At 37.7% G+C, this 25,386-nt stretch overlaps 2 protein-coding genes across 2 annotated transcripts; one reads left to right on the top strand and one right to left on the bottom strand.

The window, feature by feature from the left end:
- Positions 1-1,538: 1,538 nt before the first annotated feature.
- On the top strand, positions 1,539-8,217 carry ankrd2 (ankyrin repeat domain 2 (stretch responsive muscle); the record flags this gene model as incomplete). Its single annotated transcript, XM_079842240.1, has 7 exons — positions 1,539-1,694; positions 1,820-1,924; positions 7,194-7,292; positions 7,558-7,656; positions 7,759-7,857; positions 7,948-8,046; positions 8,143-8,217. The coding sequence occupies 7 exons, from the start codon at positions 1,539-1,541 to the stop codon at positions 8,215-8,217; spliced, it is 732 nt and encodes a 243-aa protein (XP_079698366.1).
- A 5,309-nt stretch (positions 8,218-13,526) lies between these two features.
- On the bottom strand, positions 13,527-24,367 carry morn4 (MORN repeat containing 4). The gene is made up of 5 exons (XM_079842198.1): positions 24,225-24,367; positions 23,769-23,847; positions 23,026-23,140; positions 22,805-22,914; positions 13,527-15,179 (listed from the first exon to the last, which is right to left on the bottom strand). The coding sequence occupies exons 2-5, from the start codon at positions 23,833-23,835 to the stop codon at positions 15,031-15,033; spliced, it is 441 nt and encodes a 146-aa protein (XP_079698324.1). The 5' UTR covers positions 23,836-23,847; positions 24,225-24,367; the 3' UTR covers positions 13,527-15,030.
- Between the last annotated feature and the right edge of the window lie 1,019 nt (positions 24,368-25,386).

Below are 25,386 nucleotides of genomic sequence, written 5' to 3'. Positions count from 1 at the left end.
AAATGTCTAATGATACAAATGTAAAAATAAAAAAACCTTTAAAAAGATTTGAGCGATGACTTTTATCTTACTAAGATGTGATTTATATATAGTTTATATACAGAAATGAACCATGGTGAACATAATTAGACAGTTTGTGAACCATGTTTTGTTTTCAGACAGTTTGTGAACCATGTTTTGTTTTCAGACAGTTTAATATAACTTTCAAAGATTTCCTGTGCAAACGTTACTGACACTCATCAATGGCAGCTGTCACAGTTGCCAGGCAACAAGAACAGTCTTTTGTAGGCTAGACCATTCCATTTAACAACGCTCAGTCCGACCTTCGCTTCAGTCTGAATCCTTCGAAGGATGCAGCCTTTGAATTGGGACACAGCCTATAACTGGAAATCCTTAAAGGAACACTCCACTTTTTTTTGAAAATAGGCTCATATTCCAACTTCCCTATTAAACAGTTGAGTTTTATCATTTTCGAATCCATTCAGCAGATCTCCGGACCTGGCGGTAGCACTTTTAGCATAGCTTAGCATAGATCATTGAATCTGATTAGACCGTTAGCATCTCGCTCAAAAAATGACCAAAGAGTTTAGATATTTTTCCTATTTAAAACTTGACTCTTCTAGTTACATTGTGTACGAAGACAGACGGAAAATGAAAAGTTGCGAATTTATAGGTCGATTTGGCTAGGAACTATACTATCATTCCTGCGTAATAATCATGGAACTTGGGTGCAGCGGTGCAATGTTATTACGCAGCACCGTGACAACCTCATTGCAAAGGGAGTTAGTTTGGAAAATAACCAATCTAACTCTTTGGTTATTTTTTGAGCGAGATGCTAACGGTCTAATCAGATTCAATGCTAAGCTATGCTAAAAGTGCGACCGCCAGCACCGGAGAACTGCTGAATGGATTCGAAAATGGTAAAACTCAACTTTTGAACTCTAGGGGAGTTGGAAAATGAGCCTATTTTCAAAAAAGGGGAGTGTTCCTTTAAAAACTTGATTAGTTTATTCAGGTGTGTTTGATTAGGGTTGGAGAAAAAATCTGCAGGAAAGTAGACCTCGGGACCAGAGTTGAGAACCCTTGATCTAGACCAAAATAAATAAATAAATAAAATAGAAAATAATGTATGTGATTTCAACTAAGAAGCAAAGTTTATTAGTATTTTTGAGATTTGATATTTTCCAGGAACCAGCGGGACAGGGTTTTGGCTGGTTGGCTTTAGCAGCCCCTGGTGGTAGATGCCATAACTACACCATTATTTTATTTATTTTGAATGAGTAAAACCTATGTATAACTTCTTTTTGTATTACTTGCTTTAAAAAAGAGAAATAGGCTGTATATGCTGTAAAAAATAAAGTGTATAAGCATGTTAATCCCCCAACAACGCATGCAGAATGCTGTGCTGGTCATATCAAAATTGGGCATCTCATATCACAGTTTGACAAGATTTTCACAATCCTGTCAATTAAAAAACATAAGAGCCAATTTTATTGTAAGAATACTCCACGTGCTGTAAAGTCCAGGATCAGTCAGTGATGAAGAGAAGTGAATTCTTCATGCAGGCAGAGGAACGAGTGAGGCGTGAGATCGTTGATCTGGGGGGTGCAGAGAATATTACTGAGCTGCGTATGAAGAATAAGAAAATCAAGAACAAGTCCACAGCTTCCAAAGGCCTAATGGATGTTCCTGTGGTGAGGGGAACCCCATCTGTCTTTCTTGTCTTTATTATTGTTGTTTGAATTGGAGTATTTCATTAGAAGTCTTTTTGCTGTTTTTGAGTGTTTAACCAACGAAATTTGTCTCTGGTGTTTGTCAGGGTCTTGTTGAACCAGAGGAGTTTTTAAAAGCAACAGCTCAGGGAAAGATGGGAGTAGTTGAGAAGTTTCTGGAAGATGGAGGAGATCCAAACACCTGTGATGAGGTGCTGCATGTCTGAAATGACGTTCTCTCCGGTGTTATTTTAGTATCAGTGACATAATATTATAGTTTTGTTCTAGCTTTCATTTTAATTTTAGTTAAAGCTTCAGTAATTTTGTTGTTTTTAGGGGCCAAACACTGAAGGTGCGTTGGCACCTATTGAAATCGTTGGCGTTCCTATTATAGACCCTTTTCACAGACTGTGATGACACATTTTAACAGTCATCAATATCGTAAATCCTGCAGCGTTTTTTGTATTTTAATTTTTTTTTTTATATATATGTACATTTATAACACTAATACTTTGTATTTTATTACTTTTGCATCAATTTACAATAAAAAAGTTACCGCTGCTGTGAGGGTAGTAATAGCGTCTATGGGAGTGATGGTAAAAATGAACATATTTCTCTCTTTTCACTGCCGTTATCAATCTCACTCTATTTTTTCCCTCTTTTTGAAAGTTGTGAAATCACAACTGCGCCGTTTTTCTTTTGCTATGTGAGCAAATGGGCACACAAAAAAATATTTAATGTATTCTCTCATTCACAGCTATAATATTTAACCCAACTATGTCGACTTCCGCTCTGAGAAACCGGAAATGTGAAAAGGGTTTAGTATTATTAGGGGCCAAGCACAGAAGGTGCGAAGGCACCTATTGAAATCATTGGCGTTCTTCTTATTATCATTATTCCGTTTCTTCTTCCGCTCTTGAGTCTATGGCAGCCCATAGAACCGTATGGTAAAAAGTTGTGAAATTTGGCACACTGATAGAGGACTGGCCCAACATTAACCACACCTATTTTGGAGTCTCTAAAACAATCCATCTAGCGTTGACTTATTGGTTGACTTATTTTCACGAGAGTCATCTCCTTAGACTCCTGAATCATTGCTGAATCCAAAGATACAAGACTTGCCAGGTTTTGCTGTATGGTTTGTGCAGCGTTGTAATTTAGCGCTTAAAAAAGGTAGCTGATATCTTCGAAACCGCTACTCTGAGCGAGACGAAACCAGCGTCAGAAGTTCGGAAACATAGGTTGATTGATAAAAGTCAATGCCCAAATGTCAAAATATTGATAGTAAAGGGGTGTAAAATCCAATCAAGTCAGGTGTCAGTAATTTTTTACGTGTTTTTTCACATAAATGTCTATAACTCCAAAAAGAAATAAGATATTTTCACCAAAATTGACACACACATGTATGGGCACACTCCGACGACACACCAAAAAATGGTGGGATTGTGCCTCTTGGTGGCGCTATAATAGAACAAAACATGAAATTCCCATTGACTACAATGCAGTATTATGATATAAAATGCTTATGCCTTTAAGGTACATAAAAGGTTTTGAGACAGCGCCACCATGTGGTCCATACTTATAATGATAAGGCTTCTTGAGGCTATATCTCTGCAATGAGATATTGACACCATATTGACACCCTGCTTTGACATTATTGACACCAAACTGTGAGGAAATTAAAAAAATAGTCCTGCACGCGCTCCTCCATATAATGGCAGTGAATAGCAACCAAGCTAAAACATTACAAAAATTATACAAAAGTATCCCGCAATGATACAGTGAGACTCGCGCTATATATGGAAAGTGTTCAGGATGCATACAATAAGGTTTTGTGAGAAAGAAACCATATTATTAAGTCAAAATACTGAGCTTGGCCTTTACTCTGTGCACATTCCTGTGAGTGCGTGCGAGCCATCGGCAGCCCCACACGCAATGTTGTCATGTTAACCGGTACACAACATTCAGTTCAGGAGGTTTACCTTATTATTAGTATAATTGTATTATTTCTTATCATATACTTTATAGAAAAGACGAGAGTCGCGTTTTTTTCTAGTGAGCCTGACTTCTCAAAATGGTGCATGTGTGTGCTTATCCTGGGTACCGTCCTGGTCCTAACAGTGTGGCTGCTGACGGCTCGCACGCACTCACAGGAACCAGGGGCGTCGCACCCGTGGGGGATGTGGGTGTTTTAACACCCACACTTTTCCCGGTGAGAGGGTTCAACACCCACACTTTTTCTGCAGTTTTCCCGCAGTTTTGCACAAACGCTTTAGGGATGCCACAATTATCATTATAATATTAAACCGTTCGGTACGGCAATCACGGTTCAATAAGCGCTTGTGAATTGCGTGGTTTTCTTTTCTTTTTTTTGCAGTGTGCCTGTGAGTCTACGCGCTGATATGAGCAAATATCCAATCACTAATACTATACACAGTGCTAGACACGCTTGCAGTGCTGAAGTCAGAGAGTTATACTCACGGAACACTAGAGTTATTCACAATCACGAAAGTTAATTATTTGCATGCGTTTTAAAGCCTTGCCGGTTATTCGCGTGCTATGCACCGTTTTAACACGCAGAGCGCGCGCAGACTAAAAGCCTGTCAAACACTTGATTACTGGACTAAGTAGTCTTACTGTGCTATGTGTCATACTGTCAAATACACACAAGGTTAACATAAACACAGTCGGTTATGTGTAAAGTGAAAGTACATTTGCGTGTGTCTGTATATTAGATGCACGTCTTAAATTGACAGGAGCACAGCCTATAGTGAACACGCTGTCCTTAAAGGGGCAGTTCACCTCTAAAATTCTGTCATTATTTACTCACTCTAATATTGTTCCAAACCTGTATTAATTTCTTCTGTTGAACACCGACAGCTGATGGTAGCCATTGACTTAAATGTTAATAAAACTACAAAAGACATAGAAAAGCACTCTCTGCTCTTGACTGAAAACATTAATACAGTAGCTTTAATAAGAATCAATTTATTTTATATTGAAGTCTATGTAGTGTTTAATTTTTACATTTATTCATTAAATTTCATACTTAAATGCTGCTGTACAGCTTTGAGCTGCCAGTGTAAATCTTTATATATATTTATTTTATATTATACTATACACTAGGAATGTGTACAAGGTTTTTTTTAAGTAAAGTTTTAAGTTTAAGTAAGGTTTTTCAAGTCTTTTAAGTAAAATAAAAAAATTGCATTTTATTTTTCTCAAAATCTTTCTGTCCCCGTCGCCTAAGAATAGAATAGCAAAAAACTGATGTGACTAGCCATCAGAACCCAATCGAACACCGTGGTTAAAAAAAACCGAGGTATGCAGAATATATATATTATATATCTTGTATGTTATACCTTTTGTACCCTTCTGTCATTGTATTCATCGTTTTTATTGTTAACAAACAAACCACATCCATCCCCCACACTTTTGAAAAGCTTGCTACGCCTCTGACAGGAACGCGCACAGAGTAAGATCATGTGTCCACCAAAGCGTTTTTTCATGAGGCTGGCTGGCGTATTCTATTGTTTTCAATGGGAGCGCTGCGTTTTTAGAACCCCATGAGCGAAACGAGGTGCTGAGCACTCATCACTGTCACTTTTCAGGGGCGGGACAAATACAACACCGACCAACCACCACATTCTGCTTGTACAACGTCAACAGATGAAAACAAGCAGCATAATAACATAACAAAATAATTTAAAACAGGAGCAAGAGGAAATACTCTCAAACGCCCACAGCGAGGCGTTTTCAGCAGAGCGCCTAGCGTTTTCAGCTGGATAAAAACGCTTTGGTGGACACGCAGCCTAACGACCGAGCTCAGTATTTTAACTCAATAATACGTTTTCTTTCTCGCAAAACCTTATAGTATGCCTCCTGAACACTTTCCATATATGGCGAGCGTCTCACTGTATCATTGCGTGATACTTTTGTATAATTTTTGTAATATTTTAGCCTGGTCGCTATTCACTACCATTATATGGAGGACTGCATGACTATTTTTTAAATTTCTGCTTTTGAGGTCCGAAAAAGATAGAATGACATAGGGCATTGGAACAACAGCAGGCTGAGTAAAAGATGGCCTTATTTTCATTTCAGGGGGATTTATCCCTTTAAGAGATATAACCCGTTTAGATCTCAAGCTGATTATCTGAAGACTTTACTGTAGCTATACATTAATAGACACGGTAATTCCTTCGAAAATAAATTCCAGCACATCTTTACAACAACCATAATGAAATTACCCTTCACAGATAATGTTTTACAATGAACTCTGTTAGAGAGCTACATATGGCAATGTATCTGTTCAATAAAATACCTTATTCACCTGTTGAGTAATAAAAACACCATCTGAGCGTCGCTTTTAAAGGATGAGTTCACTTCAAAATTAAAATTCCCTGATATTTTACTCACCCCCATCTCATCCAAGATGTTCATGTCCTTCTTTCTTCAATCAAAAAGAAATTAAGCTTTTTTGAGGAAAACATTCCAGGATTTTTCTTCACATAATGATTTTCATTTGTTCAAGGTCCAAATCAATGCAGTTTCAAAGTGCTTCGAATGGCTTCAGATGCTCTGCGCGATCCCAGACGAGGAATAGGGTCTTATCTAGCAAAACGATCGGTCCTTTAAAAAAAAAAAAAAAATATATATATATATATATATATATATATATATATATATATATATATATATATATATATATATATATATATATATATATATATATATATATATATATATATATATATATATATATATATATATATATATATATTTTTTTTTTTTTTTAAAGGACCGATCGTCCTTTAAAAAAAAGGTACAACAACGATGTCAGATGATTTTGAAGTTGAAGATGAAGTGTTTTTTGGTAAAGGGAGTTTGTATTAGTCCTCGCATGGTCGCTTGGGACGGTACTTCTGTCTACGTCTAGTGTGACGTTTTCAGCTTGATTGCGCAATCACTGGCGGTCGCAGAGCAGCACAAGATGAGTAATTTAGGTTAAAAAGTATATGTATTTAAAAAAAAAATATATATTTAAATTACAGACCGTTTGGCTAGATAAGACTCTTTTCCTGGTCTGGGATTGCGCAGAGCGTCTGAAGCCCTTCGAAGCCCTTTGAAACTGCATTTATTTGGAGCTTGAACATTTTGCTTGCAATTGAAAACCCTTATGTGAAGAAAAATCCTAGAAAGTTTTCCTCAAAATTTTTTTATTTTCAACTGAAGAAAGAAAGACATGAACATCTTGGGTGAGTAAAATATCAGGAAATTTTCATTTTGAAGTGAACTAATCCTTTAACATTTTAAATGCCTCAGTTCTCGCCATCTGTTGATTCTTGTTTTATTACAAGCTCTGTTGCGTCCTCTTTTCGTCAGCAGACTCTCCTCTGTTTGGCATTTGTTTAAAGCGGGTGATTCCCCAGAGGTTGGAGATTTAGCTTTATCCATTGCTCACACAACTGTTTGTCTTAGTTCAGAAAAACAGCACTCCATCGGGCTGCTCTGGAAAATCATGCTAAAATACTGGAAAAATTGCTGGACAAAGGAGCTGATATCAACTTTAAAGACAGGGTGAGATCATTATAAATGTTTATGGTTACACTTTATTTTACAGTACGTGCACTTACAGTGTACTTACCCAAGAAAGTATTGGTAATATAAGGTAACTACATGGGTTTAGGTTTAGGGGTAGGTTCAGGGTTAGTACCTAGTTATAACCCAGTTGTAATTGCTATAATAGAACAGGACTGTAAAATAAAGTGCTACCATGTTTATTAAGTCATTGTTATAATGGTGTTGTGATTGTGTTGGTTTGATTTTGTCATCTGTGGTTTAGCTGGATTGCAGGGCTGTACATTGGGCTTGCAGAGGTGGAAGTCTCTCAGCACTGAAAGTTCTTCAGGACAGGGGAGCTGATATCAACGTCAGAGACAAAGTAAATATGTTTTTACTGGAAGACGAAAATACTGTACAGTAAATATAAAAATAAGCTGCCGTATGCATGACATGGTGAAATCTTATTACTCCCTACATACAGCTGCTTAGCTCACCTTTACATGTGGCCACACGGACAGGTCACAGCGACGTGGTCCAACATCTTCTAGCCAGTGGAATCAATATTAATGCCAAAGATTGGGTAACAGATGAATAATTCATGAGGAAAACACAAAATATACAGATCGTGCAAATTATAAGTCAGTTTAAACATGTCCTTTCTCTTTTAAAGGAAGGAGACACAGCTCTACATGATGCTGTCAGATTAAACCGATATAAAATTGTAAAACTCCTCATACTGGCAGGAGCCGATATGCAGATCAAGAATGCTGTAAGATCATGCTGGAAGAGAAAACAAATATGATCAAATATAATGCAATTTATCATCTAAACAGCTGGATATAAACACTTAATTTGTGTGTTTCAGGAGGGCATTACAGCCACTGAGCAGGTGAAGCAATGGCAGTTTGACACTAAGGAGACACTGGAGAAACTGGAATAGATGAGGGAGGTTGCTCTGGCCTGACAGACACATGGAGATGCATTGTGAACAGGTGCATGGCTGAGAACAGCCCACCTCTGCCTGAGTAACTATTTGCTTTCTGTGTTAAATAATGGTGAAACGTACCTGTCCTCACTCAGTATACTGCATGAATGAGGAAAGAGTTGTATTCAATTATATAAAGAAAAAGGGCTTATATTTTTATAAAACACAATTTTTATTTTTATTTTAAGTCATTGCGTTACCTTGATTAGAACATATACAGTATCAAAAACGAAACTGTCAAATTGATGAATTGCTAATTTGCAAATTAATCACATCTAACATAAGTTAAAAATTGTATATATATATAATTAAGTATGTACGTGTGTGTGTGTGTGTGTGTGTGTGTGTGTGTGTGTGTGTGTCTATAGATGCGATTAATCGATTTGACAGCACTATATATATATACACTGATCAGGCATAACATTATGACCACCTTACTAATATTTAGTTTGTCTCCCTTTTGCTGCCAAAACAGCCCTGACCCATTAGACCCCTGAAGGTGTGCTGTGGTATCTGGCACCAAGATGTTAGCAGCAGATCCTTTAGTCCTGTGACTTGTTTGTTCAGCACATCCCACAGAGGCTCGATTGGATTGAGATCTGGAGAATTTGGAGGCCTAGTCAACACCTCAAACTCATTGTTGTGCTCCTCAAACCATTCCTGAACCATTTTTGCTTTGTGGCAGAGCTCATTATCCTGCTGAAAGAGGCCACAGCCATCAGGGAATACCATTTCCTTGAAAGGGTGTACATGGTCTGCAACAATGTGTCAAAGTAACATCCACATGGATGGCAGGACCCAAGGTTTCCCAGCAGAACATTGCCTATAGCATCACACTACCTCCGCCGGCTTGCCTTCTTCCCATAGTGCATCCTGGGGTCATGTGTTCCCCAGGTAAACGTTGCACACGCACCTGGCCATCCACGTGATGTAAAAGAAAACGTGATTCATCAGACCAGGCCACCTTCTTCCATTGCTCCGTAGAGCAGTTCTGATGTTCACATGCCCACTGTTGCCGCTTTTGGCGGTGGACAGGGGTCAGCATGGGCACCCTGACTGGTCTGCGGCTATGCAGGCCCATACGCAACAAACTGCGATGCACTGTGTATTCTGACAACTTTCTATTAGAACCAGCATTAACTTGAGCAATTTGAGATACAGTAGCTTGTCGGACCACACAGGCCAGCCTTCCCTCCCCATGTGCATCAATGAGTCTTGGTCCATGACCCTGTGGCCGGTTCACCACTTCCTTCCTTGGACCACTTTTGATATATACTGACCACAGCAGTTTTGGAGATGCTCTAACCCAGTCGTCTAGCCATCACAATTTGGCCCTTGTCAAACTCGCTCAAATCCTTACGCTTGCCCATTTTTCCTGCTTCTAACACATCAACTTTGAGGACAAAATGTTCACTTGCTGCCTGATATATCCCACCCACTAACAGGTGCCGTGATGAAGAGATAATCAGTGTTATTCATAATGTTATGCCTGATCGGTGTATACATATATATACATTTTACTTGATATAAAAATTTTGAATAGGTTATTATTTTAATGTATTTTAATTCTTATTATAAATATTTAATATTGTTTATTATATTTATGCATTACTCAGGTGAACATGTAACTTAATTGTGTGGTTAAGAAATGGTTGATGTATTGTAAATGTCAGGATGGTTGGCAGTGGCACTATAGATCTTTTTTGGATGGCATTTTAAATAGTCATTTCTGAAACGAGAAATGCATGCACAACATTTTATTTGACTTTTTCATAACATAACTTTCATATGAAACATTTTTAACGTGTTATAGTTTTGTCAATGGCTTATTGTGCCAGTACAGGTTCATTGCTGTGCACTTTCCTGATGCATCAGATGACACGGAGGAAACTGATATGGCACAGATGTCATCTGAGCTTTATTAAATAATGACAATTCGACAGAGCCTAAAAGCAAACATTTAATATAGTATGATTAACATATGATTGTTTATAAATCAACAGTCCAGCTCTTTTCACTTTGTGGTTAGTTACTCAGTGTGTGTTTTGCTGCTGTATTAGAGATGTAATCCATGGCCTGGCTCATCCAGTTCCCAAACTGATCTCTTGGCCTGGTGTCATGAAGGGTTTCCCCTGTGTGTCACTGGCAGCCTCGCTGATAGAAACATCACAGTGTGCCTGTGAATCATTTGTTTAAAACGCCCAGTTGTTCTATGATTAGAAAGCTTGCAGAGATCTCATTTAATGGTTGAAGCTCTGGATAAGTGCTCTGTGCCTTTCTGTGTACTGTAAATACTGTTAACTTAATCTTGAGACATGGGATAATAGGCTACCAGGGTTTCTGCAGGTTTCACCAAGTCAAATTTAAGACTTTTTGAGACCATTATGAATTAAATGTAAGATCTATAAAAGGAAATGCAGTCACACAATTACTTGCAAAGTAAATTAATGTATTCAAATTGAACAAATCGATTAACTTGTATTGATAAACTTGCACTTCCTCATAACTCAATCCCACCAGGATTTCGCAACATTTTTTGGGGGTGATTTTTTAGAGTGTGGAGGTAATTTCCAGAAATTTGAATTTTTTTCATAATTAGGATACCACATTTACCATATTATGTTGGATGCACAATAGTCACACATGACAATAGAACAAACAAAATACATAAATCTTGTTTATTTTGGTTTAGGAATAATGCAGGATCTCCAAAAAATGCATGTTGATTTTTCGTCGTATTTAGTAATCGCAGAAACACGAAAAACTGGAGGACTATTAGCTGAAGAATAAAATCCGTTTTATGTGTCTGTGGTACAATCTGAAAGAGACTCCAATAACACGAAAGCTGATTGGTTGCAATATGAGCTGCATGTTGGTCTCATTTGTAGTCGTAATACAGCGAATTATATTTGGACTAGCGAAAGTAAGCACGGAATAAAATTCAAAAAACATTCTAAAGTGCTGCAGGATTTCAATGAGCCTTAGAAGTAGCGGTACATGGACGTAGGAAAATTAAGACCTGTTTAAAATTATTAAAGACCTAAAACAGAATACTTCAGCGAATTTAAGACTTGTTAAGGCCAAAAATTTTGATTTTGAAATTCAAGACTTTTTGGTAACACTTTAGAATAATGGTCATTAGTTATTGTATTAACTAACATGAACTAACCATGAGCAGTACATTAGTTACTGTATGTGTTCATCTTTGTTAACGTTAGTCAATATAAATACAGCTGTTCATGGTTTGTTCATGTTAGTGCATAGTGCATTAACTAATGTTAACACGATTTTAATAATGTATTAGTAAATGTTGAAATTAACAAAGATTAATAAATGCTTTATAAGTGCAGTTCATTATTAGTTCATGTTAACCAATGTTAACTAATGACCATTATTAGGGGTTCAAGCACGAAGTGCTGAAACCCTATTGTAATTGTACTTTTTTCCATGATGCATCATTCTCCATCTAAAACTGATCGGGCAGACCAAACCGTAAGTCGTAGAGACATGAAACTTTCAGGACTGGTAGTACTCACTACGACTACCAGCGTCACCGAGGCACGCCCCGACCGGCCTGACGGGGGCGCTACAGCGACCAAAAGTACGAAATGGCTCATAACTCCTAAACCGTTAGGCGTGGGCTCAAGTGTCTTATATCCTTGGAATCCTTGGCTCAAGGCGGACAACATGCACGCCTCGGATTGGCTCGCCCTTCAGGCGCCAATTTCGAGAAATTTTGGGTTTTTTGAAAAACATACTTTTGTGAACTACTCCCACAATTTTCCCCTGATTGGAACCAAACCACTGTAGAAATGTTTTTTGGGGAGAGACTATTAATAATTATGAAAAAAATTCAATTTTTCGATTCATGGTCGCTAAGGGGAATGAAAAAGTTCAATGTGTCGGGGGCCACTTTTACTAAAATGACTATAACTTGTGAACGGAACAAGATATTTTCACAAAATTTGGGTCACATGTCTATGACCTCAAAGTTCGGTCACTTGAAAAATATTTTGATAATTGGCCCCTTGGTGGCGCTGTAAGAGGAAAAAATGTTATGAAAATGGCTATAACCTCACCCAATCATTAATCAGATAATAATTGGCATGCAGTGTCTTTGTCCAGGGTGCCATGATAGTCTATGAGAACATTGGCATATCTCAAAAAACACAGTTTGCATATCGGCACAATGCCTTGAAGGAGTCTAAGAAGTTTCAAGCCAGTGTTTTTCACGGGAGTCATCTCCTTTGACTCCTGAATCCTTGCCGAGTCCAACGATACCAAACATGGAAGGTTTTGCCTTATGGTTTTTGTAACAGTGTAATTTAGCACTTACAAAACTTTTGCGATTATCCTCGAAACTGCTAGTCCAATTGAAACAAAACCACCACAGGAAATATGATAACATCGGTCAATAGCTAAACAATAACATCCAAATGCCAAAACTATGATAGGAAGTGAAATCTAATCAATGTTGCCCATTAGTCATTTTTATACGCTCATAAATATACTGTAAGTGTGTATAACAGGGTGTCCAATCCTGCTCCTGGAGGGCCACTGTCCTGCAGAGTTTAGCTCCAACCCCACTTCAACACACCTGTACCAGCTGATCAAGGTCTTATTAGGCATGCTAGAAACTTTCAGACAATAAAAAAAAATAAAAAATTCCTTAGTAAATTGGTTCTAAATGGTCTTTTTTCATCCATGATCTTAGTTTATTTATTTATTCATTTGGATCCCCATTAGCCAATACCTAGGCAGTGGCTACTCTTCCTGAGGTCCCAACAATAAAAAATACATCCACAACAATAAAGTCAATGAAACATACAAACCCAAAATATTAACAATTTACTATTGTGCCATTAAATGTTCCTTAAAAGATTTTGTACAACTTATTTTATTTTTATGACTGGTGTTGAAATTATGACTTGTACTACTATATAAAAGTTGACATTACAGGACATTAGGAACTCTCTACAAATTATTTCTTATAAAACAGCAGAGAGACAATCTGAAATTATCTTTAATAATCTGAAGTAGTTATTCTAATCTGGTTTTGGTGAGTGACATTTCAGATATTACTCTGATTTATGGATCACCAAAATGCTTTTAGTTTTTGTCAAGTTTACAACCAACTTATTATTCTGTACCTACTTTGATCAATTGTAATTCCTCATCCAAAGCAGTAGACAACTGCTTAATTGATGTTGCAGTTTAATATAATGTTGTTTCGTCTGCATACATGACTGTCCGTGCGCACTTTAAAACAAGAGGAAGTTTATTGGTAAAATAGAAAATAGTAATGGTCCTAAACAACTTCCTTGAGGAACACCACATTCAACTCTTTCACATCTGAAAAACGTCCAATATAAAATACACAATGTCCCCTATTAAACAGATAACTTTTAAACCAATGTACAGTATGAAAAGTAATTTAAAATAAAATCTAACAATACTGTACCTAATTTATTTTCATCAATCGTCTGTCATCTGTGTTAATGCTGTTCCTGTTGAGTTTCCTTCTCAATGTGCATGCTGAAAATTATTAAACACTTACATTTGCTCACAAACTATTGTTTCCAATACTTTGCTAAGAACCATTAGCAAACTTATTGATCATATTTACGTTCACTTATTTTAATGTAACATAAAACATTATTTTCTTTTTCCTATTAATTTTCCTTACTTAAATTCTTAATTTGCAATTGACCTCCCAATCCTCCTTGCTCCCAGTTCTGATCGGAGATCGGAGAAATGGCTGCTGAAAATTAAGCTTTGCCATCATAGGAATATAAATTGCCCTTCATAAGATTTGAATATACAAATAAAATGTTATCATGGCACAAGAAGCATGACAAAAAAATGTAGATCATGTGAATTTTTTTCTGACTTTTATTTCACTTTATTTTTTATGTCAGTCTTTTAATTCTCTGCTCAAATAAATAACAGTGCAAAATTCTTTTTGGTGTCAGTATATTTTATATGATAGTGACTAAGGCTTCTGTCTGACACTGCGGATGATGGGAACCGAGAACCATTAGCGGTCAGTTCGGAAAATAATTAAAACACACACATAAATCAGTCATCAAACATTTGAAGTGAATGCATCACTTTCTGTAATGTACATGAGCAGTAAAACCATTATTTCACAATATCCTAAAGTGTTAGTAAATATGTACTCATTTTAAATGAATTAAATTAACAAATAAATAAACAATTAAGACAAGTTGCTGAAAATTTTCCCTCGCCGCTGTTGTACATTGGTAACAAGAAAGATTTGAATCCAGCAATACTGACATTTAATGTGATAACTAAGGCAAATGTGCAAAAAAAAGTTATTTTGTAACAAACGGCTAGAATAGTAAAGATAAAGTCAAACATACTGTAAGTGATACAATCGCAGACGCAGACTCACAAAGGCAAATCGAGTTCATTTACCAAAAAAACATCATCTGACCACACTTCGGCACCTGCAGTGCCTCCGATGCTGACTTGAGTTTATCCTTTAGCCTCCATAACAAACGTCCATAATTTTGCGATGTTTTAAGCCACAGAGGAAACCAAGGCAGAGCAACAATGTGAGCGAAATAGAGACGCGAGGAATGGAAACACTTTCATCCGTCCCTGAGGGTTTGATGGGTCTCGCATATTTTTGAGCTCTGTTGTGTGGTGAAGGCAGAGATCACCCCTGAACACAGATCCACAATCGCTTTACTTGTGACTCAGGGGGGGGCCTGAGTAAGGGGTGCTCTCACTGAGGTCAGTTTGTCATACAGCGAGGCCGCGGGCGGTGGATGCCGAGTTCTTGGCTCTCTGCACCACAGCCTGACACTTTTCACGTTTCAGAAGCTTGTTGTTCTCAAACATTCCCTCATTCCGTGGAGCACCATGGGAACCATCTGGGAAAGTCAGCAGCCCTATAAGAAAATACGACCACATTTATCCATGCTGTAAATCTAAACAAACACAGGCACGTTCCAAAGATGTCAAAAGAATGTAAACCGATTAGGGATGTAACGATATATTGTATATCGAGATATCGCAATATAAAAATGGGAAGATATGTATCGTTGATGTAAGAGATGTGATTCGCTATATAGAGTTAGCTTTATCCAAGGCTCAGCTTACTGTATTTATAAGGTATAATTCACTCAAAAATGTAAATTCTGTCATGTACTACTACTCACCCTCACGTTGTTTCAAACCTATAAGATTTTCATTTAACTTCAAAACACAAATGAAGATATTTTACAAGAAACCAGAGAAAGATTTCTGTACCTCCATTTGAAGGTCCCATGGCATTACATTTTAATTTCATGAGTTTTTTTTTTAATTAATTTGAGTTCCCCTAGCCTGTATATGGTCCCCAAGTGGCTAGAAATTTCGATAGGTGTAAACCGAGTTCTGGGTGTCCTGCTCTGCCTTTGAGAAATTGAAAGCTCAGACGAGCCGATCTGGAATCTTCCCTATATGTTGTCATACGGGGAACGGTTACCTCCCCTTCCTCTGCTTTGCCCGCCCAGAGAATTTGGAGAAAATGGATTCAGTTTATCAGTCGTAATGTCAGCACAGGCTTAGACTCAGGGTTCCCACTCTTTCATGAACACCAGATTCAAGGACTTTCAAGGACTTTTTCAAGCACCATTCATTTTATTTCAAGCACCTATCAGATTCATAACCCAGCATATGTAGCATCACGAAAGACCTCTTAAAGTAGGTTACTTAAAGGAACACGTCGACTTTTTGGGACTTAAAGGGGGGTGAAACACTCATTTTCAGTCAATGTGTGTGTGTGTGTGTGTGTGTGTGTGTGTGTGTGTGTGTGTGTGTGTGTGTGTGTGTGTGTGTGTGTGTGTGTGTGTGTGTGTGTGTGTGTGTGTGTGTGTGTGTGTGTGTGTGTGTGTGTGTGTGTGTAAATCCAACCACCCCTGTGACAGATTTTAAGTTTCACTTTCCCTGATCCGTTACAGAAGAGGCGCATCTTGGCGGCAGGGAATACTTAACAATGCCTGGAATAAGAAACTCTAAAGTGTGGATGCACTTTTGAAATGGCAAAAGATGATCCAAAAAAAGTTAAATGCAGTTGTGCCAACAGCTCATGTCCTAGCACTCATCAACAACAAACATGGCTTTCCACTTAAAACGGGCAAGTTTAAGAGCGCACTACAGCCGGCCAATGTTAACAAGTTGGTTTTCCCCGCACACAATTCGAAAAGACTCAAACGCACACAAGCAGAGTGAAAGAATGGATTTTTTTCGATCGGGTACAAGTGTTTTAAAACATTTAAGCCGTTTCTAATTTTAATTTGCTGTGAACATGTTTAGCTAAAAAAAAAAAGCCAGTTTAGCGTTTATTGTTGTTTCGGCAGTTAAAAAGAGAAAAGTTAAAAAGAGAAATTTCACAATTCTGGCAAAACTTTAGTTGTTTTAATAATTTATTTATTTTTATTTTATTTATTGATCACTCAGGGTTACTTAATTTAACTGTGGCTTGTGTTTTTTTATATTATGTTCCCCTGCACTTTGGCATTTTGCACACATGTATTATGCTCCCTGTGACTTGATTCTGACTAGTTTTTATTTATTTTTTATTATTAGAAATGTATATTCTGTTCTAATTTAATTCTGTAAATTAATGATATTGTTTTTCGTTGTCTCGATGTTCCGCTGCACTGAAAGCATGCTGGCACAGCAATTTTGCCGATTTAATTTAATTTAGCAAAATGTGAAATGCAAATCCTGTCTGCAGTCGGTGTGTTCTTTTCCTCTATAGGCAGGTTGTTTTTTTTTTGGTTTATTTATCAAAATGTGCTTTTATATATTTGTGCGATGTTTTGTATTTCGATCGCGGCTTTAAAATATTATGAGAAAACATTTTACAAATGTTTATCCACCACATTACCTTTTATTTAAACCTAAATAAGAAAGCCATTGTCAGTTCGTCTGTCAGTTGGCAGGCAGTTTTGTTCACTTTATTAAAAGGTGTTGCTGTGTGGAGTGTGTAAAATAAAATAAAAATAGTTTTACCCGCCTGCTGACTGTCGTGCCCCTCCCAACCCATTCACACACACATAGATGATCCAACACGATCTCATGACAATGCGTATCAATAGTACAAGTGTGCAATCTCGTGGAATATACGCCTGAATGAGTTTTGGCGTGCATATGCTACGCAGTTTTTCGCGTGCATATGATACGCATTTTATGGCTTGTATATGACACGCTTTTGGGTAGGGTGAGGGTAGGGGGTGGGGGGTTCGCACTTATAATATGCCATAAAGTGCGTATCATATGAACGCGGAAAACGCCGTACCATGCACGCCAAAACTCATTTTGCCGTATACATTCCACGAGATTGCACACTCTTATTATTTATACGCATTTTCGTGAGATCGGGCTCGATGATTCGACTATCGGTCGACTATAGAAAGATTCGACAATTCTGATTCGAATATGTAAATCATTAGTCGGGGACACCCCTAGAACAAACAAACACTTGCACAACTCCGTTGCTGCTCCGGAAAAACATGATTGTCTTGCCATGACAACCAAAAACACACATCTTTTGGAGACGTTGATTTCGTGAAGTCCTGTGACTGCAGCGCAGCCGGCTTCCCTAAAGCGTTTGCTCTCTCGCTCTAGACGCGCGCCCGTACGGCCCGTACAAGGACATTCCGCCCCATATACCCATACTCAAAAAAATTTCCGAAACTTATGAGAAACCGGAAGGAGTATTTTTGGCACAGAGATACTCCACCAAATGTCCAACTTTTTTTTTGTGAAACTTTGTCCATGTTTAGGATGGGAATCCAAGTCTTTAACAGTGTAAAAAGCTGAGTATGCATGAAACAGCATACCCCCCCCCCCCTCAAGCTTATTCACCGTATCCCCCTGAGTTAGATAAGTCCAAACATACCATTCTCATCTCCGTGTCTGGTTGTGTTTCAACTCTGTCTGACGCACCCACCGCTAGCCTAGCTTAGCACAAAGACTGGCGGTAAACGGCTCCAGCTAGCCTGAAGCTCAATAAGCAACATTTTCCTCCATGTTGTGATGTGTATAGTTACATCGTGTACTAAGGCCGACGGAAAATTAAAAGTTGTGATTTTCTAGGCCGATATGGCAAGGAACTATACTCTCATTCCTGTGTAATGATCAAGGAACTTTGAGCCGTACCATGGGTGCAGCGGCGCAATGATATCACAGCGCATGAAAATTGTCCCAAGCGCTCTCTCTGTGCAAGCAGGTTGTCACGTTGGTTATGTTGACAGAAGTTAGCCGATTGTCAGGCGCTGTGTAATATCACTGCTCCGCTGCACTCATGGTATGGCAGCAAAGTTCCTTGATTATTATGTAGGAATGAGAGAATAGTTCCTACTTCGTAGGCTAGCCATATCGGCCTAGAAAATCACAACTTTTCATTTTCAGCAAGTGTATACTGCTCTACATCGGTTCAAGTTTTTTTTCCCCTGCTACCCCTCCACCCCCCGAACATAAGCAACGTTTTGTTCTGTCTTTGATAGCACATATATTGTAGGACATTTTTTTTAAATAACATCATTCTAAACAAAATTTATTTCAAATTTAATTCAAGCACTTTCAAGGACCTATATTTGTTTTCAAGTACTTCCCAGGCCTTGAATCCATGTGTCTGAAATTCAAGTACTTTCAAGTACTTTCAAGAAGCGTGGGAACCCTGTAGACTTTTACGATATGGATTCGACAGCACCGCCACAAACGGTGAGTAAAAGTGTTCATTAATGCCTAAACCACACAATCTAATACTCATTTCAAATGCAAAGATGTCAGCCAATCAAAACAGGGGCGTTTTCACTGTAGTCTCACAGCAGACACGCCCCTTCAAACAGAGCATTCAAGCCAGAGGGCTAACATCAGGATAGAAAAAATGCCTTTTATTTCAAATTATGACATTTTGTGATGTAAAAATCATACTAACAATATATGTACACCTCAGGAAACATTATAAAATAATTGTAAAAAATCCACGCCATGGGACCTTTAAAGTTCCTCTCAAACTTAAAAAGATCCCAAAAAATATCTGTAATGGCAAAAATTAATTCGTCGACATCACTAATAAGAGACAAACCAAGATCCAATTGTCTTTATAAAGATTTATTTTCCTTGCAAGGAAGAGCCACGGTCAAACGCAGCCGCTCGAGGCTACCTTGAGTGTGAACTGGAGACACAAAGAAGCCACAAGCTTCTTATACCCCCAATGTCTAAATAACCCCCGCAGTAATTTCCCATACATCTGGCGAAACCCACTGAAGGTTTCGCCTTGAGCAATTAAAAGCAAGAAACACAATGGTCCTTCATCTGTAACAACAGACATAGTATCACCTACTCCTAATCAGCATAGCTATTCAAACGCATAGATGCTAGTCAGGAATTCCTCTTTGATCTGACTCATTTAAAACACAATAGAGAAAACAGGTCTGGAAGATTAAATCTTCTGTGATTAAATTTTTCCCCAACATATCATAAAGGCATCGTAAAAATAATCAATTTGATCAATCAGGTCTAATCCAAATCCAAGTCTTCTGAAGAGAGACAGTGGCTTTATATGATGAACAGATTTAAAACGACACGCGTGGCTACTGTAGTAAAATCGGACGTTCAAATGCTTGTGTGACGCGCGAAAACAACATGAGAGTGAGTAAATGCAGAACTAACCATTTACGGTTTGGGAATAGTGATTTTGACTCGCTTTTCTTGCGATTAGAACTGTGATTGATTGCTTTGATCATCTGAAATGCACAAGCTGCCGGAATGACACTCCTCAACGTGAAAGTGCAAACATCTTTTAATCATCTTTCTCCTTAACTCTGGGACCATTTTTGGAGATTTCTGCCTGGATTTGGCCTAACCAAATTGAAAAGCTTCCCATACCCACCTACAGTGGTCTAAGTACAGATTTTGATGTCATTTTACAGGAAACCGGCAGACTGCCATCACTTCCAGTGTGTGAGGTCAAAATTCTGTCCGGGTCATAGATATATACATAGATACCTCATTCGAGCGATCCACGCCATGATCCACGCAGGCACTAATGAGGTATCTATGTACATATCTATGACGAGCCAGAATTTTGACCTCACACACGGGAAGTGATGGCAGTCTGCAAAGCTGAAGCGTTCGTCTGATATGAGGTGATATATTTGCATAAATACCGCTCGGTTTTCTCTCAGAAACCGATCGTTTCGTGTCTTAAGACATCAATGTGTCGTCACGAGCCGCGGGGTTTAATTTGAAGTTGTCTGTCCATGTTTTTTTTACTCTAATAGAATTAGACCCCATTGACAAGCATTATATGAGTGACACACAGCAACGGTTGGAGTTAAAAATCTTCATTTGTGTTCTACTGAAGAAACGAAGACACCTACATCTTGGATGCCTTAGGGGTAAGCAGAAAAACATCAAATTTTCGTTTTTCGGTGAACTATCCCTTTAAGTATATGTTGTCTGAGCTTTTTTTAGGTATCACCCTGCAGACAGTTTAGGCTGTTTCCACTAGATGGCAGCAAATACTGGAAAAAAAATATTTTGTCTGTATCATGCAAAATTTATTCAAATGGATAAACCTTTTTTTAATGTAATTTCCTCCTACCCCAATCTCTCTACTTACAAGTCTCCCCATATACAGTGGTATAAGTGGTACAAAACTGTCTGCAGGGTGCTAGAGCACACAGGGCCTGAGATATACACATTCAAAAATGAATTTATAACCAAAAAAAAATGTAAACAATCTAAAAGTGCCTCTTTTTTGGGGTTTACTACAGATCAGAAAACATATACTTAAATGTGTATCACTTTTAGCAGTGTTTAATGTAACTTTAAAGGGTTTCCAGTAAAATGACACCAAAATTGTGTATTTAGACCACTGTATGTGGGTATGGGAAGCTTTCCGTTGGCCAAATCCAGGCAGAAATGATCCCAGAGTAATTTAGTGTAAACAAGTTACTTTGTGCAAAACAAATGCCAAAGTAATGCATATCTCCAGAAAGTAGACATTCTAAGTTTTCAAATGGTACCACATATGGTCCTCTCCACAGACTTTTAACATTTATTTATTTACTTTTTACTCCTACTTTGAGTAGTATTTAGGACAAGTACTTTTACTTGAGTATGTTTTTTCAGTACTCTTTCCACCACTGGTTACAGGTGCTATAGATGCTCAGTGTGATTGTGATAAACTCACGACTTCTAAAGCCCCGTTTCCACCGAAATTACACGGAACAATTTGTACCAGGAACTTTTTTTACAGGAACTTTTTTCCCCCCAGACCTGCTACTGTCTGCGTTTCCACTGCGGTCTAAAGTACTGTGAAGATTAGGCAAATTAGTCCAGAGACGTGGGACTGCGCGCGACTGTCAGCGAAGGACAGTAATCATTTTTGAGCGACACTGTCTGCAAGAATAAATATGGAGTAGATGCAAGCAGCGCTGGTTATATTGGTTTACTAAAAATGTAATTAGCAAAACGGTGGAAAAGAGACGAACACTGATACTAAAGCGTATTCTGAAAGCTCGTTAAGCTAGATTTAAAATAAGACAACGTATGTTATAATCAGCTATTACGGACATTGACCGTGCGATTGCTGAGACGATAGCGTGCCATCGGACAGAAAGAGCAAGACGGCAAGATGGCGGTTGAAATAAAACGCTGCGTGAGCTCAACCAATCAACATGTTCAGCACCCAAGTTCCAACCCTATAAAGTTCCTGAACTTTGAAAAAGTACCACCTCGGGAGCAGGGCCGTTTAGAGGGGGAAATATTTACCCGGAACTTCATTTAGACCCCGGTTCCTGCGTTCGAAACACACCGAGTACCACCCCAAAGTAAAATTACTTCAATGAAGCAGCTTCACGTACTTCTGTAATTCATTATATATATATATATATATATATATATATATATATATATATATATATATATATATCTCACAATTAGTTTTATTAGTATGATTATTCAAAGCATTTTAGATGGTTTATTCTTATATGTATAATGCATTAATAGCTGGAGAGGTGGAACATAGCGAGCACCAGGAGAGTCTGTGTACATGTGGCACGAGTACTGCATGATAAATAAAATTAAAGTTTACAGAGTTTCAGTGACATTACTACATTAAACTACTATATATAATGTTGAATATAATGTATAGTAATGCAATGGGGGAATATTTGTATGTCCTGATAATAATGTAATAACAACAATATTTAAATAATAATAAAAAAAGTAATAATAAAAAAACATCTCTTCTTTATTTTGGCTTAAAATATTGCGATAAATATTGCATCGTGAGTTTAGTATCGCGATAATCATGACACGAGTGTATCTTTAAACCCCTAAAACCGATTGAGAAAATAGTCTGATTCTAGCGTTTACACGCTTCATTTTTTCCCCTGTTGACTAGATTATTTCAGGCCTGTACCACCATCAATCCGATCGGAATTTCATTCGTATCAAGCTCAGTCTCGCTATTGTAAATGTAGCTATTGTAAAATGAAGGTGGAATATTTACCATATCCTTCTACACGGCCACTTTTGAATTCTCCTTCAAATTTCATCCCGTCAAACCTGCTGAAGATTCCGACGCCTTGGAATTTTCCCTGGGCAAATTCACCCTCGTACCTGTTGTTAAGAAATGGTTTTGTTTTCCATGTAGTCTTACAGTCTCGCTGCAAACGTGTTCATCTCAGTTTAAGTAGGTACACTTTTTAATCTGATCACACGGTCACTCACCTGGATCCATCGGGAAAGACTAACACCCCTGATCCGTGGAACAGGCCATTCTCAAAGTGACCTTTATAACAGGTGCCATCAGCAAACTTCAGCTCGCCCTTACCGTGTCTCCGACCTGCACAGCAGACACATTGCTTCATAACTTAACACAGGAGTTTTCATCCAATATACTAAATCTATTCTTTCTACCCCCAACCATTTCTACATGTTATGTCAGAAATATTTTTTTTTTTTTAAAGGTTTCATGTCTGTGTCCCTTGTCAGCACTGTCAGATATACAGTACAACTGAAATCAATCATGCTTACATTTTCCGTAGCATCATCCAACACCCAAATTATATATATATATATATAAAGACAATTTCCATAATTTTAAGTCAATTGGTAGCTGGCAAAAGAATAATGTAAGAGTTGCCAATATTGTTATAGAATAGAATATTTAGATATAGATATATAGAGTTGTTTTGATACCTCTCAGAGATGACCCATATAAGAGTAATCTAAAACAAGTCCATAATACATAACCTTTTCATTCATTTTGAATGTAGCCTGTATTATTACGTAATTATGAATAAATTATGAAAGCAAAAATGGAAAATGCAACATACTGAGCAAAACATTTAATTGTTTTGGCAAATATAAATAAATATAAGGCCATTTAAACACATGTGACGACCTGCCCCATTTATGAAAAATGCAGTGAGAATTCAAAAGTAATGCAAAGTGTGCAATAAATATCTTGCCTTCCTTCCATTCTCCGGTATATTCTTCTCCACTGGAATAGGTGAAGGAGCCCCTGGTTAATGTCATACCTCCACCAAGCTGCAGACAAAACAAATGAATATTAAAGAGGCAGAATTAACATAATAGAATCAACTGATGATAAACAGAGGAAGACCAAACCATTTATTGAATATATGTATGTGCAATACAAGTAATGAATGTACATCACCATTGCCCACACACAAACCTAGCTATTGTGTGCTGTATAATAATGAAGTAGAACTCATGGTAAATCACTTTCAGCCAGCACTGTATCATTAATAGTGTAACGCGTCATTTACACTGAACACGTTAAAACATTTACGGACTGAAATAAAGCAGCGGCAGCGATGACGTCACCCCGCCTCTTATTCGCAGCCCGTGTAACCCGCGCGCTGTGTTTTGACGCAATTTCATTAGAGGGAGATTTCATTTACCTGTGATGTTTCTGTGCAGTCTCAAGAGCATGAAAACCCGTCGCTTTGTTCAGCGGATTCGCAGAGAGAGAAAATCGGGTTCTGGTTCGCAGTCGCCGGTCTTACGGTTCCTCTCCCCTTGAAGATCTCGCGTTGCTTCTCTCAGCGGTGGATGTGGACTGATCGCTGATTGGCTGATCAATGCCTGGGAACGTGATCTGAGAAATGTGATATGGACGCCCCTTCTCACTTGGTAAACTACCCATTAAATTAGCAATTCCACCAACAGGTTTTATTATCGTGGATACTGGTTTACAAACATAATTTTTCACCTCACCGTTGTTTTATTCGGGACAATCAGAATATTATTTACAGAAATAAATAATTGTTTTAGAGATGGTATTTAAATAACATATATATTGTTAATCAGCTGATGGATGACAACGGTCAGTTTTATTCCTTTCCAGCATTCTCCAGAAAATTTGATTTTGGGGCTTTGTTAAATTCATATTGTATTCAACACCATTCCTAGTGGTATACAAACTCTCTTGAAAGGAGAGCAAACCTTCTTTGTATAACACTTCTATTTCAATTCAAATTCAATAACCATTTTATTCGTAATCTTATGAACAGAAAATCTATTCCAGCATCATCTTTCAAGTGGATGGCATTATACAATATTAATTGGAGAGTGGTCTGGTCTCTTCCACACAAATATTTGTTAACAAACAAGAGAAAAGAAGTTACATTTCAAATAGGCCTATTACATGTTACCCCTGCAATAGTGTACTCAATAAGTATATCCAAAACATAGAAGATAAATGCACTTTTTTTTCTGTGATGTAGAAGAGACAATTGTACATTGTTTTTGTGAATGTGTTTTTGTTAAAGCTTTTTGGAACGAGTTATGTAGGCCCACCTATCTCTGAGGGAAAACAATGCCAAAATATGTACCTTCATCATTATCCAAATTCTCATATTCAGTACATTGTTACATCTGTTCATGATTCTGTGTAAATTTTTTATTCACAAATGCAAATTTTTGGGTAAGATCCCGCTACTGTCTATTTAGAATAATTCCTATTGTTTGTCTTTGATGGGCATAAAAAAAACTTAAAATCTTTGAAAAGTCAAAGATTGCTTTCAATGTTTAACCTTGTATAACTATATATTTTTTCTTATT

Source organism: Gobio gobio (assembly GCF_949357685.1).
Source record: "Gobio gobio genome assembly, chromosome: 18".
NCBI lineage: Eukaryota > Metazoa > Chordata > Actinopteri > Cypriniformes > Gobionidae > Gobio > Gobio gobio.
This window is presented reverse-complemented; position numbering and strand designations above follow the sequence as displayed.

What these genes read in the sequence shown, in the direction of transcription:
- morn4 (XM_079842198.1), bottom strand. Translation starts at nt 23,835, where the DNA reads ATGACATTAACCAGGGGCTCCTTCACCTATTCCAGTGGAGAAGAATAT. An exon ending in GTCTTTCCCGATGGATCCAG is followed by an intron (nt 22,915 to 23,025) that starts GTGAGTGACCGT and finishes TCTTAACAACAG; the next exon opens with GTACGAGGGTGAATTTGCCC. An exon ending in TGGCCGTGTAGAAGGATATG is followed by an intron (nt 15,180 to 22,804) that starts GTAAATATTCCA and finishes ATTTTCTTATAG; the next exon opens with GGCTGCTGACTTTCCCAGAT.